The sequence below is a fragment of the Mastigoproctus giganteus genome, chromosome 2 (genome assembly GCF_048544385.1).
Source record: "Mastigoproctus giganteus isolate SK-2022 chromosome 2, ASM4854438v1, whole genome shotgun sequence".
Classification (NCBI taxonomy): Eukaryota; Metazoa; Arthropoda; class Arachnida; order Uropygi; family Thelyphonidae; genus Mastigoproctus; species Mastigoproctus giganteus.
The window spans coordinates 252,390,432-252,407,545 of NC_143576.1; the positions used below are offsets into that span (position 1 = coordinate 252,390,432).

Genomic DNA, 17,114 nt, shown 5'->3' on the forward strand with positions numbered 1-17,114 from the left:
GACCTTAAGTAAAAACTGGGGAACATACTATTTTTACTGCAAAATGAATACTAGTTGACCTGCTGAACTGTAAATAGAAGAGAACAGCAAGATGCACACCAGCAAACATTGTTCATTATTAGACCTATTTTTTTTTATGCATTTCTGCATTCAATTTTTGTTTTAAATTCTTTGGTCCTCAGAGTGATGATGTCCAGAAGTTTTAAATGTTTTGTATTGTGCTTACAGAGACAATGCCATTTATTGCAGGTATATGTGGACATGTGTTTTTGTAAAGGGCGGCTCCTAGAACGTGAGTTCAACTCCGCCTCGTATCTCTGTGAAGAACAGTATCACTACAAATGGGCCAGATGTGTGTGACGTCGGTTTGTGTGTATTGTGTGTGTGTTCTGTTTTGGCCTCTTGGCTACCCAGAAGCATCAGTCACCTGGATAGATGATTCTGGGTACTCGTCCACACCACGGGAAGGTGGGCCAGTCCCAATGGAGCACGTACTGTCTCGATACGAGACTCTGAACCACCTGATGTTGCCAAAAGTTGGGCTAGATTTCTCTGGGGGCACACTCCAGAGAGGGGAAAATAAATAAATAAATAAATAAAATAAAAATTAAATAAACTAAAAACAGAAACAAAATGTATTTCCCGTGGTGCAAAAAAGGCAAAAAAAAAAAATAATAAAATAAAAAAAAAATAAAAAAAATAAATAAAATAAAATAATAATAATAAACAAATAAATAATTATAATAATTCCCCGTGGTGAAACAGAAATAAATAAAATAAAATAATAATAATAAACAAAAATAATTATAATAATTCCCCGTGGTGAAACAGAAATAAATAAAATAAAATAATAATAATAAACAAATAAATAATTATAATAATTCCCCGTGGTGAAACAGAAATATATTAAATAAATAAATTTAAAAAAAAAATAATAAATAAATAAAAAAATAAATAAATAAAAAAAAATAATAATAATAAAATAAATAATTAAATAAAATAAGAAAAATAAAATAAATTCCCTGTGACGAAAAAAAAAAAAGGGAGAGCTGTCTGGCACCAATGATAGTCCACATCTCAGTTGTCAGAACAGAGCACGAGTTAAAAAAAAAATGAAGCTAAGTAAATGGAAAAAAATAAATAAATAAAAAATAATAATAATAATAATTACAGAATAATTAAATAATTTTAATCCCACAGTGAAGAGGAAGATGTAAGTCGGGGTGCCAGCAGAGAGAGAGTAAGAGAAAAAAAAAATAAAATGTGAGAGTGGTTATCTATCCTGCTCAGAGGGAGAGAGAAGAAAAGGTGAGCCAAAGCTGCTCCTAGTTCCAGGGCAGGACCCGGAAACAATGCAGAACGGAGGTTAGGAAAAAAAAAAAAAAAAAAAGTCAGTAGAAGGGGTGACTTTCAGTTGGCAGTGGAATTGTTATTTTATTGCAGGTATAGTGTTGCTAATATATATATATATTTTTAAATGGTTTCATCAAAAGCCTACTCTTATTTGCTTGAAATCCTATATGCCCATGTGGGTAGCCAACGCTTATAATCACTGTCCTCTGGCACCAGGTGGAAAAGGTCTTAGTTTGAATCCCACCAGTGATGTGAGGAAATTTTGTGCATTTTTTTCTCAGTGTGACTGACCTTGTCAGTCTCAGGCAAGGGTTGCATGGTTTTTTTCTCCTGGAAACTAGTTTATTTGTTTGACACAATATACTGATGCCACATAGCATTAGTTACTTTGGCACTTGCCATATACTACCATGCAGCGCCACGCAATGCCATGAAACAGTTGTGGTGACAACTGTTTCAAGACTACATGTCTCTCATAAGATGATGAATAGCTCGATTAACAAGTATATGCCAACCTGCAAATGTATCAAATCTAAGCAAGCAGCCAGTTATGGAACAAAAAAAAATTGAAGCATGTAGCAAATATATAATCCTTGGTGGCCACCATTTAGCTGCCATCACTAGAAGGATCAGAGTATCCTCATAGATGGAAATTGAATTCAGAGACTTATATAATTTTCAAATTATTGAAATTAGTATTAGTAATGGCCACATGGTGCAAGAAAGCCTATGGCTTATGCTGCACCAGCCAAAAAAAAAAAAAAAAAATCCAAACAAAACAATGATTAAATAAAAAATAATAATTAATAAAAAAAAAGGAAATTAAACCTATCATCCTATGCGCTTCCCTGACCCAAAACAATGTAACCTGCTTTGAAGTATAACCCCACATCTTTTATTGTTGAGTTATGCAAATAAATAAATTACCAGTTATATTCCCTATAACCATTGTGGTCAGAGGAGTTCATAACTTAATTGTAACTGTTTTTTTTTTTGCAGCAGAAGAAAAACATTTTTATTTTTAATGTTTTAAAACAAAGATATTCTCTTATTGCAGCAGTTAACAGTGGCTCCATAATTTTTTTATGGCAATATACAGTTTAATCTTGCAGTGTGTATATTACTATTAGTATGCATTACCTCAGGACTGCAGGTAGCTTGTGTGGCTCAGTGTTATGAATTAAAGATGCAGTCTGTCATGTGTGTAACTAGGAGTTTTTCTTTCATGCGTGTGTGGCTGCATGCTTAGATTCTGTACATTATTTGCAGGTTGGCTACATTCTCTAATTGTGACAGCCTTGTCTGATGACAGACTGGTAGTTTTGAAATAGCCGCTACAATGTTTACTTCAGACTTCAGTAAACAAAAAACAGAGTAGCCTTTTAATGATGCAATTTGTTTAAAAGATATTAGCGAAATATGTTAGTCTGTGGATGTCTTGGACTTCATCTCTGTGAAGTCCAAGACAAGATGGCTACCACTAGAGGGAATAGTGTCCTCAGTGATGGAAATAGCATGTAGAGATGCATTTTCAAATTATTTCAGTGACTGCTTTGAGATACTAGGTTATTTTTATCTTTAGCAGTTCTTGTAATCTGATATAATTTCAGAAGACTATTCAGTGCAAGTCTTTGAAAGAAAGAGGTGGAGGGGAGAAAGGATGATTTTAAATTAGTGAAATTATCTGTTTCTTTCATATTTTTTGGAAACTTTTTAGCACTTTATTATACAATGATTGTTTTTAACCTCAAAGTTTTGCTTTTATATTTTCTACATTATTTATAGTTGCTCTACCATTCAGTGGCCATTTAATATTAACAGAAGCAATGGAACTTTCTGATGCCAGGCTTCCTGAAGTTTCTCCCAAAAAAGGAATATCAGAATTGGTAGAAAAAGCCTTGAATTCAGGTATGTGTGGTTGGGATAATTCAGAATTATGTATAAACATTTAGAGATATTGTATCTCCAAAGGTGTGTTGAGTTTTTTTTTTTTTTTTATGTGAAACCCAAACATGAGAGGTATTAGAACCTATAGTACTTAGTACCGTGCTTGGGTTGGAGGTTGAGAAGACGAAAGAAGATATTTGTTGACATTGGACTTGAACTTCTGTAGATTGTAATTTTCAGGAAATACGTACGAAGGAAGGTTGTTCCAGAAAACGGCAGTTGAATGAATAAATGAGGAAGACAGTAAATGGATGTTGGCTGGTGGCAGCACGTGTTAGGACTGTTTTGAAAGAGAGAGTGAGAATTATAGAAGCCAATTCAGAAGAACAGTGCCCATGGAAGTATCTGTAGAAGAGGCATGCAGCAGAAACAGTACGTCTATGAGAAAGCAAGTGGAGAGACTCTGTTAGAGATGAATCATTAATTAACCTAACTGCCCTCTTCTGAATGGAATCAAGAAGCCCGAGAGAGGTTTTGGGGGCACCACCTCAGATGTGGGAACAATATTCCGTGGCAGGGCGGATTTGCGATTTATACAGAGTGAGCAGATGTTGGGAAGAAAAGTAACGCCGAGAGTGAAAGAGAAAACCAAGTTTTTTAGATGCAGAGGAAGCAATATTTGTAATGTGCTTGTGCCAAGAGAGATTAAAGTCAGGGTAATCCACAAAAGAGATATAATCAGAGTGTAAGCATAGGAGCAGAACAATCCTTTTTGCGAGATATAAGACAAGACTGAGTTTTAGAAGGGTTAAAATCAACTAAGTTGTCTTTGCCCCACTGGAGAATTACCTGAAGATCGGCATTTAAGGAATTGGTAGCAGATTTTCGAGAAGTTGAAGCTGATTGAGCAGGACAAGGTCTCTCAAAATGGAAAGTGGAATGCAATGTGCTATCATCGGCAAAACTATGGATAGGATTTCCAGTCAATGGAAGAAGGTCATTAATATACAAGAGGAAAAGAGTGGGGGAAAGAACTGAACCTTGGGGGACATCGGCATTAGTGGAGAAGTTAGAAGACAGAGAGCCATCTACCATCACCCTCAGTGAGTGATCAGAGAGAAAACTGGATAACCAATTACTAAAAACAGTTGGAAAACCATCAGATGGAAGCTTGTTTAGAAGACCTTTATGCCAAACACGATCAAAAGCTCTTTGAGATGTCAAGAGCAACTACTTGTGTTTCACTGAACCTTTCCATTGAATTAGTCCATAAATGAGTAACATAAGCCAGAATATCACCAGTGGATCGACACTGACGGAATCCATACTGGTGATCGTTGATCAGACGGAAGGTTTCTAGGTAGTTTAAGAGTTGGCGGTTAATTGATTTCTCCATTACTTTAGAAAGAGTAGAAGTAATTGCAATGGGATGATAATTGGATGGGAGTGATTTGTCACCCTTTTTGGGAACTGACTGGATGTGAGCAAATTTCCAAGCAGAAGGAAAAACACCTTTGGAATAAGAAAGTGAAAAAAGGCAGCAAAGAATAGGAGTAAGTTCAGGAGCACAGGTTTTGAGAACAAGTGGAGAAATACCATCAGGACCTGGAGCTTTCTTAGCATCAAGATTCATCAAAATCCTTCTGATATCCTTTTGGCGGAAGACCACAGGAGGCATTGAATGGAGCGTGTTGGGAATGGTGGGAGGCGTTTTTACCAAGATCATTAATACATGAGCTGGAAGAAAAATGGGATGCTAGCAGGTTAGTTTTATCTTTGGCTGAAGTGACAACAGAACCATCTGGTTTGGACAGAGGCGGGAGCAGAGATGGGCAAAAGTTGCGGCAAATAGCTTTGGCAAGAGACCAGAATGCTTGGCTACCATTAGGGCAAGAAGCAAGTTTTCTACTCTTAGCCTGTTCAAACTCTAGTTTGGACTGATTAATAACTGCTTTACAATTGTTGCGAGCTTCGGTGTAGGCAGAAAATGAAACTGAAGAATTAGAAACAAGCCAATTACAATATGCAGCATTCTTCTCTTGAACAGCCTTAGCACATTTATTGGAAAATCAAGGTTTAGATAAAGGACGAGATTTTAAAGTGGAGTGTGGGATAAGGGATTCCATTCCTGCAAGAATAATTTCACTGACACGATCTGAGAAAACGTTGACATCAGAAGTTTTGAAACAGTAATCCAACCAAGGTAAAGAAGAAAAGAAGTCTCACAGGTCATCCCATTTTGTATTCTTGTAATGCCAAACAACACGAGGTTGGGAATAGCCATGAGATAAAGGTTCCATTGGAGAAGAGACAATCACCAAGTTGTGATCTGAAGTGCCTAAAGGACCTCTCACTTCAACCGTGTACTTAGAAGGGTTGTTTGTGAGAAAAAGATCAAGCATGTTGGCTGTGTGGTTAGGTTTGTCTGGTATTCTTGTAGGTAAATGAACAATTTGTGCAAGGTCATTAGAAATTGCAAAAGCCTCAGCATCTCGACCAGCTGGATCAGTGTGACTAAAAAACAGAAGCTAGCTGGAGTTGTGAACATTTAAAATCACCAAGGAAAATTACCTCGCTGTTAGGAAAGTTGGACTGGAGAAAGTCAAGTTGCAAAGAGAGGAAGTCAAAGAGCTCCAAGTGATTAGTGGAGTTGGAAGAACGGTAGAGACAACAGATGAATTTGACACAATGAGGTAGAGAGATTTTAAGCCAGAGAAGATCAAAGAGAGGAGATTCCAAATTGCCAAGTCTCTGACAGGGAATATCAGAATGGACATATTCACAAGTACCACCTTTGAGGCGAAAGGAATCATACGGTGAATAATTTGGGCATCTGAGATGAGCAGTAGTTGAATCAACCGATAACTGAGATTCTGTCAGAAAAAGTACATGGGATTTGGCAGACTGAAAGTGGAAATGGACATCGTTGAGATTAGAATTGAGACCATGTATATTTGTGAAATGAATTAGGAAGTGCTTGGGAGGTTTAGATCTTTTTGCAGATAAGCTTGCTCTATTAGTTTGACAATTCATGGTGTATTCAATAGTAAGAAAAAGTGGGTGGGACGTGCTGTATGAAGTAATGAAATTTTTGATTTTATATGGCATACATGTGGTAAGAATATACCCAGATCCTTGACATAACGTGGCCTCGACAATGCTCCCCGCATACACACTATTCAGATTCCCTCCAGTCACTATCTAGCAGAGTAGAGGTAGCAAGATTATATACGAGCTGATCTGGAAGCCTCCTAGAGAGTTACCAATAGGTTTGGTCCAGTGTACTAACTAGCGGCCGGCCTGCGAACACCGTTTTAGAGCTGTACCCTCGAAATGTAAGGAATATTGGATCTTGCCACGACGTTCATCATAACCTCAAAGGTCATCAATCATACTGCATGATGGAAGAGATAGGGAAGGGTTGACCGCAACTTAGCTCTAGAGACTAAACATGGGTTCCACCACTTCAAGCCTCCAATAAGCAAAGTGGTGGTATTTCACTGGTTGATGTTTATCTACCACATGAGTAAATATATATCCCAATTTTCTACACAATTAATGGATATGAGAAAATATGACTTCATCATTCAAACTGTCATAGCCAGTGGATGTACAGGTCATTAACAGTGCAGCAAAAAATAAAATAAAATAAATAAACCATAAATAAATAAAAGAAAAAAATAAAATTTATTCAAATGCTATTCCCCAGTATGGAATTCAGTGTGCTTTACAGAATATTAAAAGTAATATGGAGGAAAAGAGAAAAAGAGATACTAGTTTAATATTATATCTTAGGTCAGCTGGAGTTTGGAAAGGTATGGTGAAGTTATATTGATAGCAAAAACTTTGTGATAGTTATTGTGAAGTCAATTGCAACTGACTGAGCTGGAAAAGGAACTAGAAAATGTGAATTGGCATATAATCGGTTTGGCTGAAACAAGAAAAAGAAATGAATCACTTAAGTTTATCAAGTGGAAATCTTGACACGGATGGAAACAGTGAAAGGGGCGAAGGTGGAATTGGGTTTCTGGTCCATAAAGATATAAAAAACATTTTGGAATTCAAAAGTACATATAAGGGTGTCAAGACTAATACTCAAGATTTCTAAGAGGTACAAGCTTAAAGGTTATAATGATTTATGCACCAACATAGAGTAATGATGATAAAGAGGTTGAAGAAATGTACACCGAAATTGAGTCTTCTAGATGAGCAGAAAACCCACTACACTATTATTATGGGGGATTTCAGTGCTAAGGTTAAAAAAGACAAAACAGCGCAGAAAGGGGAACTATAGGAAATTTTGGAATTGGTGAAAGAAATAAGAGGTGAAAGACTTGTGGAATTTGCTGAATCTCAAGGATTGTCAGTAATGAACCTTTTTTTTTTTTCAAGAAAAGGGTGAACAGAAATTGGACATGGAAGAGTCCAAATGGATTAACAACTAATGAAATAGACTTCGTCCTTACTAACAGAAGATTTATCGTGAATGATGTTACCGTCCTGAACAAGGTAAATGTTGGAAGTGATCACAGAATGGTAAGAGGCACACTTGATATAGATGTAGGAAAGGAAAAAACTGACTCTAGTAAATAATATGAAGTTCTTTGAGATAACAGAAGAGGAGAAAGAGCAGTATGTACTAGAACTTAAGAACAAGTTTGAGCTTCTGCTCAGGACCAAGATATCAACGAGGAATATTACAACTTTCTGAAAGTGATAAAGCTCAAGAAACCTATATAAACCAAGGGGAAAAAGGAATCCAAAGAAGAAAAAATTAGTCAAGAAACACTTGTTATAATTAACTGAAGGCGACAAATGAAGAGCAAGATAAACACTGACAAGGAGGAAATTGAGTATACTGAGTTATGCAAAACCATTAGAAAGACTCAGAGAGGACATTATCTGTTGAATGTCATCTTGCATGCCCACTTTTGCAATTGTCTGTTCGAAGCCCAGTGTGCATTTTTATAGCAGGTTATGTGACATGTTGCATGCATAAGGCCTGTTTCCCCATTCATGGAGGGGTGTCCGGATATTAATGGTAGGGTGGTGTTTATAAGGATAGTTATGATTCCAAGACAATTTTTAGAAGTCAAACAGAAACTTCTCAAGAAATGAGATAAAAAAAAAATCATTTCAGAATCATGAAAAGGAAAAAAGTTATCTTAGATGAGGTTTGCATGTCATAGTAAATAGGTAATGTAAATGTATTAAAAATAGTAATGAAGCATTTCTATCTATTTGTGAACTAAATACTGTTATTTTCAATCAGGAAATTATATACAGATGGTAATTAGTTTCATTGTACATTTTTTTTTTTTTTAAAAATTACTTTTTATAAAAAATTTTTTTTTAATATATACATTCCTATCATTTCAGTTTTTTTTTTTTTTTTGTCATTGCTAACTGTTACACAGATTAAAGATTTTTAACATGTGATCTAATTTTTGTAGAATTTCTGTGGGCATTCTGTTCTTTATAATGGTGAAGTGACAGTGATTGCTGATGTGGTAGAAATATATACCATGAAACATCTGACTACTTTCTGGATATTATTTCAGATATCGGAAATAAACAGATATTCACTTCTCATAGAGGTGGAAATGCTTTATTGCTTCTTTTAATATAGAAAATATATCAGAATAATGAGAAAAGAAAAAATTTCAAAATTAAACTGATTTTACTTGTTTGCTGTTTTTTTTTTTAAATTTATTTTTTTATTTAACCTTTGTTAAAGCAACTACCATTTATAAATTTTTTTTTTTTTTTTTTAGCGAGAACACAAAAACAGAATGAATGTAGTTCTCCTAAAAGCAGTCCTGTATCTTCCAAAGAATTCCCACTCATTTCCCCTAAAGAAACATCTCCAGAGAAAAAAAGGAAAAGGAAAAATAAAGATTTGGATGGATTATTAACACCTCCAGTTGGTATGCTTATGATCCAAATTAAATTATACTTTTAAATAAGAATAATCATATCAGACTAATGAGAAAAGAAAAAATCATTTCAAAATTAAACAGATTTTACTTGTTTGCTGTGTTTTTTATTTATTAACTTTGTTAAGGCAACTACCATTTATTATTATTTTTTTTTAGTGAGAACACAAAAACAGAATGAATGTAGTTCTTCTAAAAGCAGTCCTTCTGTATCTTCCAAAGAATCTCCCCTCATTTCCCCTAAAGAAATGTCTCCAGAGAAAAAAAAGAAAAGGAAACATAAAGATTCAGATGAATTATTACCACTTCCAGTTGGTATGCTTATAATCCAAATTAAATTATACTTTTAAATAAGAATAAATTTATTTCTAAAAGACATATTTGATAAATAGTTTTGGATGTCTATATTTTTTTTTAAAGAATTTTATAGACTAATATTTATTAAAAATAAATTAAGTAAAACTATTGGAACTTGTTTTCTAATTTTTTTTTTCAATTTGCTAAATATTGATGGTCACTAATCATATTACCAAAGTGTTTATTTTTTATTTGAAATGTGCTCACTTGTGGCAAGAACCTGCAAGACAATGAACCCTCTTCCTGGATTTCTACAAATAGTGATTTATTGTGTGTGATGCTTGGATTGTGTGGTTAGTTACATTGGCTAAGTCAGTTGGAGGTGTATGAAAGATAACATAAATGAACTGTTTTCCACCCTAATAGTTTTTGAGGTTAGTGATTCCTGAACTTTTTTTTTTGGTAAAGAACTGAAGAAAAAGGTTGATTGTGATACTTGTGGTAAATCGTTAATAAATGCAAAAAGGAAGAAAAGTGTATATTGCCAATTAAAGAAGGGTACTAATTTTCCTCCTTTTTGAAAACTTTGCATTTACTTCATTCTTCTCTTTTTTACCAGTATTTGGTCTCCTTCCCCCTTTGCACATCCAACATTTTAGCTATGCTGATATACTCTGTTACATTTTTCATAACCAGTCAGTCTAATCTGAACTTAATCCCTTTCTTTTATATATTATCATCATCATTATCAATACATAATACAGAACTTCCTTCTGTACTGCAGCTTTTACAAATTTGTACTATTTGCTGCCTAATTAATTCTTTTTCGGCCAGTTTGCCATTGGTTTGGAGGTTCGAAACAATGTGTAGTCCTTGTTAGGCTGTTATGATTATAGTCCCCTAATGATTTTGGCTGAAACAACCTGCCCCTCCCTGCTAATTATTTCCCTCATACTTTTATAATCACTTTTGTCTGCAATTCTTCACTCCCTTATGTATTTACATTCATAGCTCAACAAATTTTCTTATTCTTATTTCTGTACCCTTTTTCGTAATCACACTTGCAATAGTAACAATATGTTACATATTTATTATGATACTTCTTTATTAATTTTAATTATGGTTTATGCAGTTATATTTTCTTAGTACTGTTCATTCATTTTTTTTTTTTTTTTATACATGCAACCCACTTAGGTCTTCAAATTTGTCATACTTTTATTCTTGTGCTGTATTTCTAGTAGTTGTGGCAATTTCTGCAATGGCCACTACACCTAACATTGTCATGTTACATACATCTATTATATACATTCTTCTTTAGCAGCTTTGCACTGAAAGATGTAATTTCCATAACCACTTTAATATTCGTATTTCTCCATCCTCTCAGTTCAACACATCATTCTAAATTTATTTCTTACTTCATTATATGGTTTTAATAAATTCAAGGAGAACTAGGGTATGAATGGGTGAAATGTGTAGTTCCCCCCCCCCCCCGGCTCATGCTTTATAAGCTTGTTTTCTTGCATTATTTGACTATATATATATATATATATATATATATATATATCCAATATTTTAAATTAAATAAATAAATAAATAAATAAAATAAAACATAGGCCAGTAGTATGGCAAAAACTATAGAGCAAAAATTAACATAAAAATAACCCAAATAAACAAACGAACGAAAAGAAAGAATAGACATAAATAGTAGCCCGGAAACCCTTGTATAATTTCGAGTTTTAAATCCAATTAACAAAAACTATACAAATTTATAATGCCAATTATATATTAATTTAGTGGTACCCCCCCCCCCCCAGAGAGGTACCAGTTCCGAAAGACGTGAAATATCACCAAAAGAGGGTTAAAGGAACTACCAAACGATAACAAAATCAAAATAAATTAAAATAGAATAGACTGACCATTATGCCCCATATCGACAGAGGACCACGAGGCCAATAATGGTCATGGAATCGCTGTACAAATCGTCGCCATGGTGAAAAGATCGAAGTACCAATTCACCCTCCCTCCTCCGATCGCTCCACCAATGCAGAGGATTTGCACGGCGGTGTTTATTTATTCACTTTATTATAATTTAACTTATGTTAATATTTAATATAATTTAATGATAGTGTGTATGTCTGTATGTATGTATGTATGTGTGTATATATATATATATATATATATATATATATATATATATATCTGATAATTAAAATAAATATGATATTTAAATAAAATCATCAGCCAGTAGTACGGCAATAATGCAGAGCGAAATGAAACGCAAAATAATATAAATAAGCAAACAGGGAAGGGAAAGTAGAGATAATAGGACAAAAAGGTAGTCGATAATCCCCTATATAATTTAGTCAATTAAGTCATTAAACCCAATTAATAAAAAACGATATAAATTTAAATAATGCCAATTATAAATAATTTAGCGGTACCGCCCTTGAAGGTACCAGTTCCAAAAGACGTGAAATATCACCAAAAAAGGGTTAAAGAAACTACCAAAAACTAAAATATCAAAATAATAGACTGACCATCATGCCCCATATCGACAGAGGACCACGAGGCCAATAATGGTCATGGAATCGCTGCATTTCAATCGTCATACAAATCATCGCAAAGGCAGAAATATCGAAGAACCAAACCACCCCTCCATTCTCCGATAGATCAACCAATGCAGAGGATTTGAATTGGCGGTGGTCCTTATGCAGCGAAAAATAATCTATAGAACAGACAGCACTCTTGATCAGAGCCACACCACTGACATAATGCAAGCTTAACCAGCTTATATAATAGAAAGAAAAAGAATAGATGGCGGCACAGGTGCTGCTTATTTAGCATAACAACCCACTACTACCACTCATTTATATTATGTGAGGTAAAAGTTAGGTAAAAGTAATAAAAATAAATAAATATGGCTATGTAGCTATCATTAGAGGCAGCAATTGCACATCCTCCACATGATGCCTAATTATATCTGATAATTAAAATAAATATGATATTTAAATAAAATCATCAGCCAGTAGTACGGCAATAATGCAGAGCGAAATGAAACGCAAAATAATATAAATAAGCAAACAGGGAAGGGAAAGTAGAGATAATAGGACAAAAAGGTAGTCGATAATCCCCTATATAATTTAGAGTGCTGTTCTGATTAGAGTTCTGATCAAGAGTGCTGTCTGTTCTATAGATTATTTTTCGCTGCATAAGGACCACCGCCATGCAAATCCTCTGCATTGGTTGATCTATCGGAGAATGGAGGGGTGGTTTGGTTCTTCGATATTTCTGCCTTTGCGATGATTTGTATGACGATTGAAATGCAGCGATTCCATGACCATTATTGGCCTCGTGGTCCTCTGTCGATATGGGGCATGATGGTCAGTCTATTATTTTGATATTTTAGTTTTTGGTAGTTTCTTTAACCCTTTTTTGGTGATATTTCACGTCTTTTGGAACTGGTACCTTCAAGGGCGGTACCGCTAAATTATTTATAATTGGCATTATTTAAATTTATATCGTTTTTTATTAATTGGGTTTAATGACTTAATTGACTAAATTATATAGGGGATTATCGACTACCTTTTTGTCCTATTATCTCTACTTTCCCTTCCCTGTTTGCTTATTTATATTATTTTGCGTTTCATTTCGCTCTGCATTATTGCCGTACTACTGGCTGATGATTTTATTTAAATATCATATTTATTTTAATTATCAGATATAATTAGGCATCATGTGGAGGATGTGCAATTGCTGCCTCTAATGATAGCTACATAGCCATATTTATTTATTTTTATTACTTTTACCTAACTTTTACCTCACATAATATATATATATATATATATATATATTAATAGTTATATTAGTGATAAAAGGAAAGCAAGAAATAAAGCAAAGCAAGAAAGTTAAAAGACAATAACTAATATTTATGGGTTAATGCAGTTGCAAGCAATCATGCAATACACCCACAATGTCTATAGAATATCATTAGAAAAAGTAAATCAATCCAATAATAAGAATACCATCAAGGACTTAAGAAAACGCAAAAAAAAAAAAAAAAAAAAAAAAAAATTATTATTATCGCTTTTTACCGACAATCTAGATGACTTCAACTGGGGCCAACCACCCAGAATGAAGGCAAAAAACGACAAGAAGTTCTCTGTTTCTGTGATGATCAATATATGCTAAGTAATTTAAATCTAAACCAAATATAAACCAGTATAGACCGAACATAAATCGAATATAAATAAATCGAATGAAGATAATTAATTAAGAAAAATTTTGAAATATTAGAATCAAAGGTAAGAAATATAAGTAAAATATAAATGTAAGCATATATTAATCATCGTTGACCCGACAGAGAACGTAATTTAAGGATTAAAACAAGATTAAATATATAATACATACTACATTTGACCGTATCTAGGACATAATGTAATAGTCGTCAAAATAATGTGGTGCCCCCTATGTGATGGATACGGTAAAAATAAATAATTAAATTAAATTAACGCAAAGAGAAACATGCAGATAGTAAGAAGAAAAACTAAAGGAGTAGGAAAAATAGAACCTGAACTCCACAAAGGCGAAAAATAGTGGTATAGATAAGAAATAGTTTCTCCTACGTCCTCGGATTGCCCTAATAATTTCGGAGAAATAAAAATAAAGAGTGTAGGACAGCTTAAAGGCATTACAAGATATAAGTTGTGGCTCGGGTATGCCCGGGATCGCAAACCCGTTCCTATAGTAGGACCCTGAGCTGAATTTGCATGTTATCTCAGCGTGAATTTAAGTAAATTTAAATGAATTTAACTATATGTATTAAAAAAAAAAAAAAAAAAAAAAAAAAATGATACACTGTAATTTGCAAGCCGGTGGGTACAAGTTTTCTACGCCGTAAGACACCAAGAATGCAAAGTGTATCCTATTTACATATATACATGGCACTAAATATAACGATTTTATTGAAAATTATATTGAAACGATAGGTTCAGAAAACAAATTTTTGAAATTAATTATGCTAATTGCTTTCCTGAAGTGATATTTCAGGTAAGCAATAGGGAAATTATTATTAATAAACTTGCCGTACAACGCTGTTAAGCCTGTTGAACAATTTTTATTACTATTGCAGATATAAGCAATCCTTAAACATTGCGATAAAATTATATTAGCATGCACTGATTTTGATACATTTGATTTCCAGTTTGTAAGGCTGACTACGTTAAAATTAAATGCATCTCTTTTATTATATACGTTTACGTCTATTTTATTATTATGTAATATTTCTATATGAAGATCCAAGTAATTTGCTATAGTATCGGAACTATTAGTTTTTTCCAACACAAGCTCCCCTGGATATAATCCACTGTAATCCTGGACAAAATGTGGACAATTAAAAACACATATATCATCTACGTATCTGTATATAAGTAGGTTATCTTGAAATTCTCTTTCTGTATAATACAGATAAAGGTTTGCGATTATGCTTGATGCTGGACTTCCCATAGGGGTGCCAGTGACTTGCAAATATAACGATGTTCCGTCATATACATAGTTATTAAAGATGCATAATTTTATTAGAGAATTCCAATAGGTTAAATCAACCTTTATAGCATTTTTATTTTCTAAATATAGTTTCTGGAGGACGACTTCTAAGTTATTAAGGTTAATGCTCGTAAATAGACTGTTAAAGTCAAAAGTTTGTATTTGATGAATATTATTATTTTTTAGAGCATTTATAATAGGTAAGTTATTATTTATTATAATAGTTTTATTTAAGTTATTTAATATACTTTTAAGTAACTTTTCTAACGTTTTTCCGGGAAATTTAGCATAACTATTTCTACATGATGTTATGAATCTAAAAGCAATTGGTGTTTTGTGAAATTTGGGTATGCAATATATAAATGGATATTTTAGGTTATTATACTTTAACTTTAATTTTTTATGCAATGCAATTAATTTTTTGATTATTATATTAGAAGAAGATGTTATCTGTTTATATGTACGGCTAGACTGTAGTTCATTTTTTATAATATCTATATAATATGATTTACATATGATTGCATAATTGCAAGCAGCTTTGTCAACGGGAGTTATTATAAAATGTTCATGTATATCTTTGAGCTGCCTATTTATTAATTTGGTATTATATAGATTATCCTGTACGAATTTCAATTGATTATATTTATTAGATATGATATTAAGCATTGTAAATAACCACATGTGATAAGCTTCAACCGGTATATTATGTTTGTATGCTGATCTTATGCAGTATTTTAGTAAATCTAGATATAACAATTTTTTAAAATTAGATTTATTAATAGGTGGATTAGGTCGAAATTTAAAACCCAGTGATAAAATATCTCTAAGTTCGGGATATGGGATTATATCTAAATTGCCGGTTATAATGTGATTATGGTTAGGATCCACGTATCTATGAAATGAAGGTTTGTGACAAACACATGTATCCTGTCCGATGTTAATATTGTGAAGGTTTGTAGCTATTGTTTTATAGTTACACGCTTTAAGACCAAATGGTTTAGAATATCTAAATCTGATATTAATATGTAAGTTATTAATAGGCAGCAAGTCATTACGTAAATTAATAGTTTTATGTATATCTAAATCATCCATCATTTTATTTTGAAAGTATAAGATGAGGACAGAGTTTTCAGGCTGCTTGCTAACATTCAAAATATTAATTCTGAATTTAAAAATATCCAATATAATGTGCATAAGGTGGGAGGATGCAAAGACGTAATCATTGGTTTTTCTATATAGTGCTTTGAGTACACTAAGTTTAATACTGAAAAGTGTGTTGGGAATTTTACTAATATTTATAGGATCCGTATCCCACATTTTGAATAAATCTATAAAGTCTCCTAGATGTTCTCGGTTGCTTTTATACGTGTTGGATTTACTATATTTCCTATTGCGATTATCTTTACGAAGTTTGGCAATTTGAAACATATTATAAACACAAATATCTTTTAAATTATTCGTCATATATTTTTGATTAAATTTATTATTTAGACCGTATGGATATAGTGTTTTATATTGTAACATGCTAATTTCTTCTTGCAATAATCTTTCATTTGCGTTGTTAATTACGTTAAGTATTGAAATGAAAATATTACCAAAAGTATGTTTTTGGAAATGTCTGAATTCAATATCATGTTCCAGATTACCTGTTTTCTTACTGGATTTGTTATTATAAGTTTTAATATCGGAACGATGAAGGTTCATTCTGATATTTAGTTTATTGCTAGTTTGACCAATATATTTAACATTGCATGTACGACAAGTGATCATATATATAACATTATTCATTTTACAGAATATATGTGAATTCGTATTCATTGTAGCATGATTTGGATGCATATAGGGGCAAGTAAGACATAATTTGTTATTACAAGGTTGAAATTTAAGAGATCGGATATTAGTGCCAGAAGCATTATATGCTAAACTGCTCTGTAAAGTGTGTGATATTTGCGTATGTGTAAATGTATTAACATGGTTAGGATTACTATCCAGGGCAACAATAGTATCCTCGGTCACTTTTATCCTACTCTGCCGATGTAGTATATTATTATTATTATATTTAAGTGGCATAATAAGCGCAAAGTTAATATAAAATAAAAG

General features: G+C 32.9%; 1 protein-coding gene across 4 annotated transcripts in view; it reads left to right on the top strand.

Moving 5' to 3' along the window:
• The window catches only part of LOC150090382 (uncharacterized), a 201,624-nt gene that overhangs the window by 32,600 nt on the left and 151,910 nt on the right, over nucleotides 1–17,114 (top strand). For all 4 annotated transcript variants that reach the window (XM_090369095.1, XM_090369093.1, XM_090369092.1 and 1 more), the window contains exons 5-7: nucleotides 3,139–3,261; nucleotides 9,015–9,167; nucleotides 9,336–9,491. In XM_090369095.1, the coding sequence (XP_090225221.1) occupies nucleotides 3,139–3,261; nucleotides 9,015–9,167; nucleotides 9,336–9,491 (432 nt within the window). The remainder of the gene's footprint in view (nucleotides 1–3,138; nucleotides 3,262–9,014; nucleotides 9,168–9,335; nucleotides 9,492–17,114) is intronic.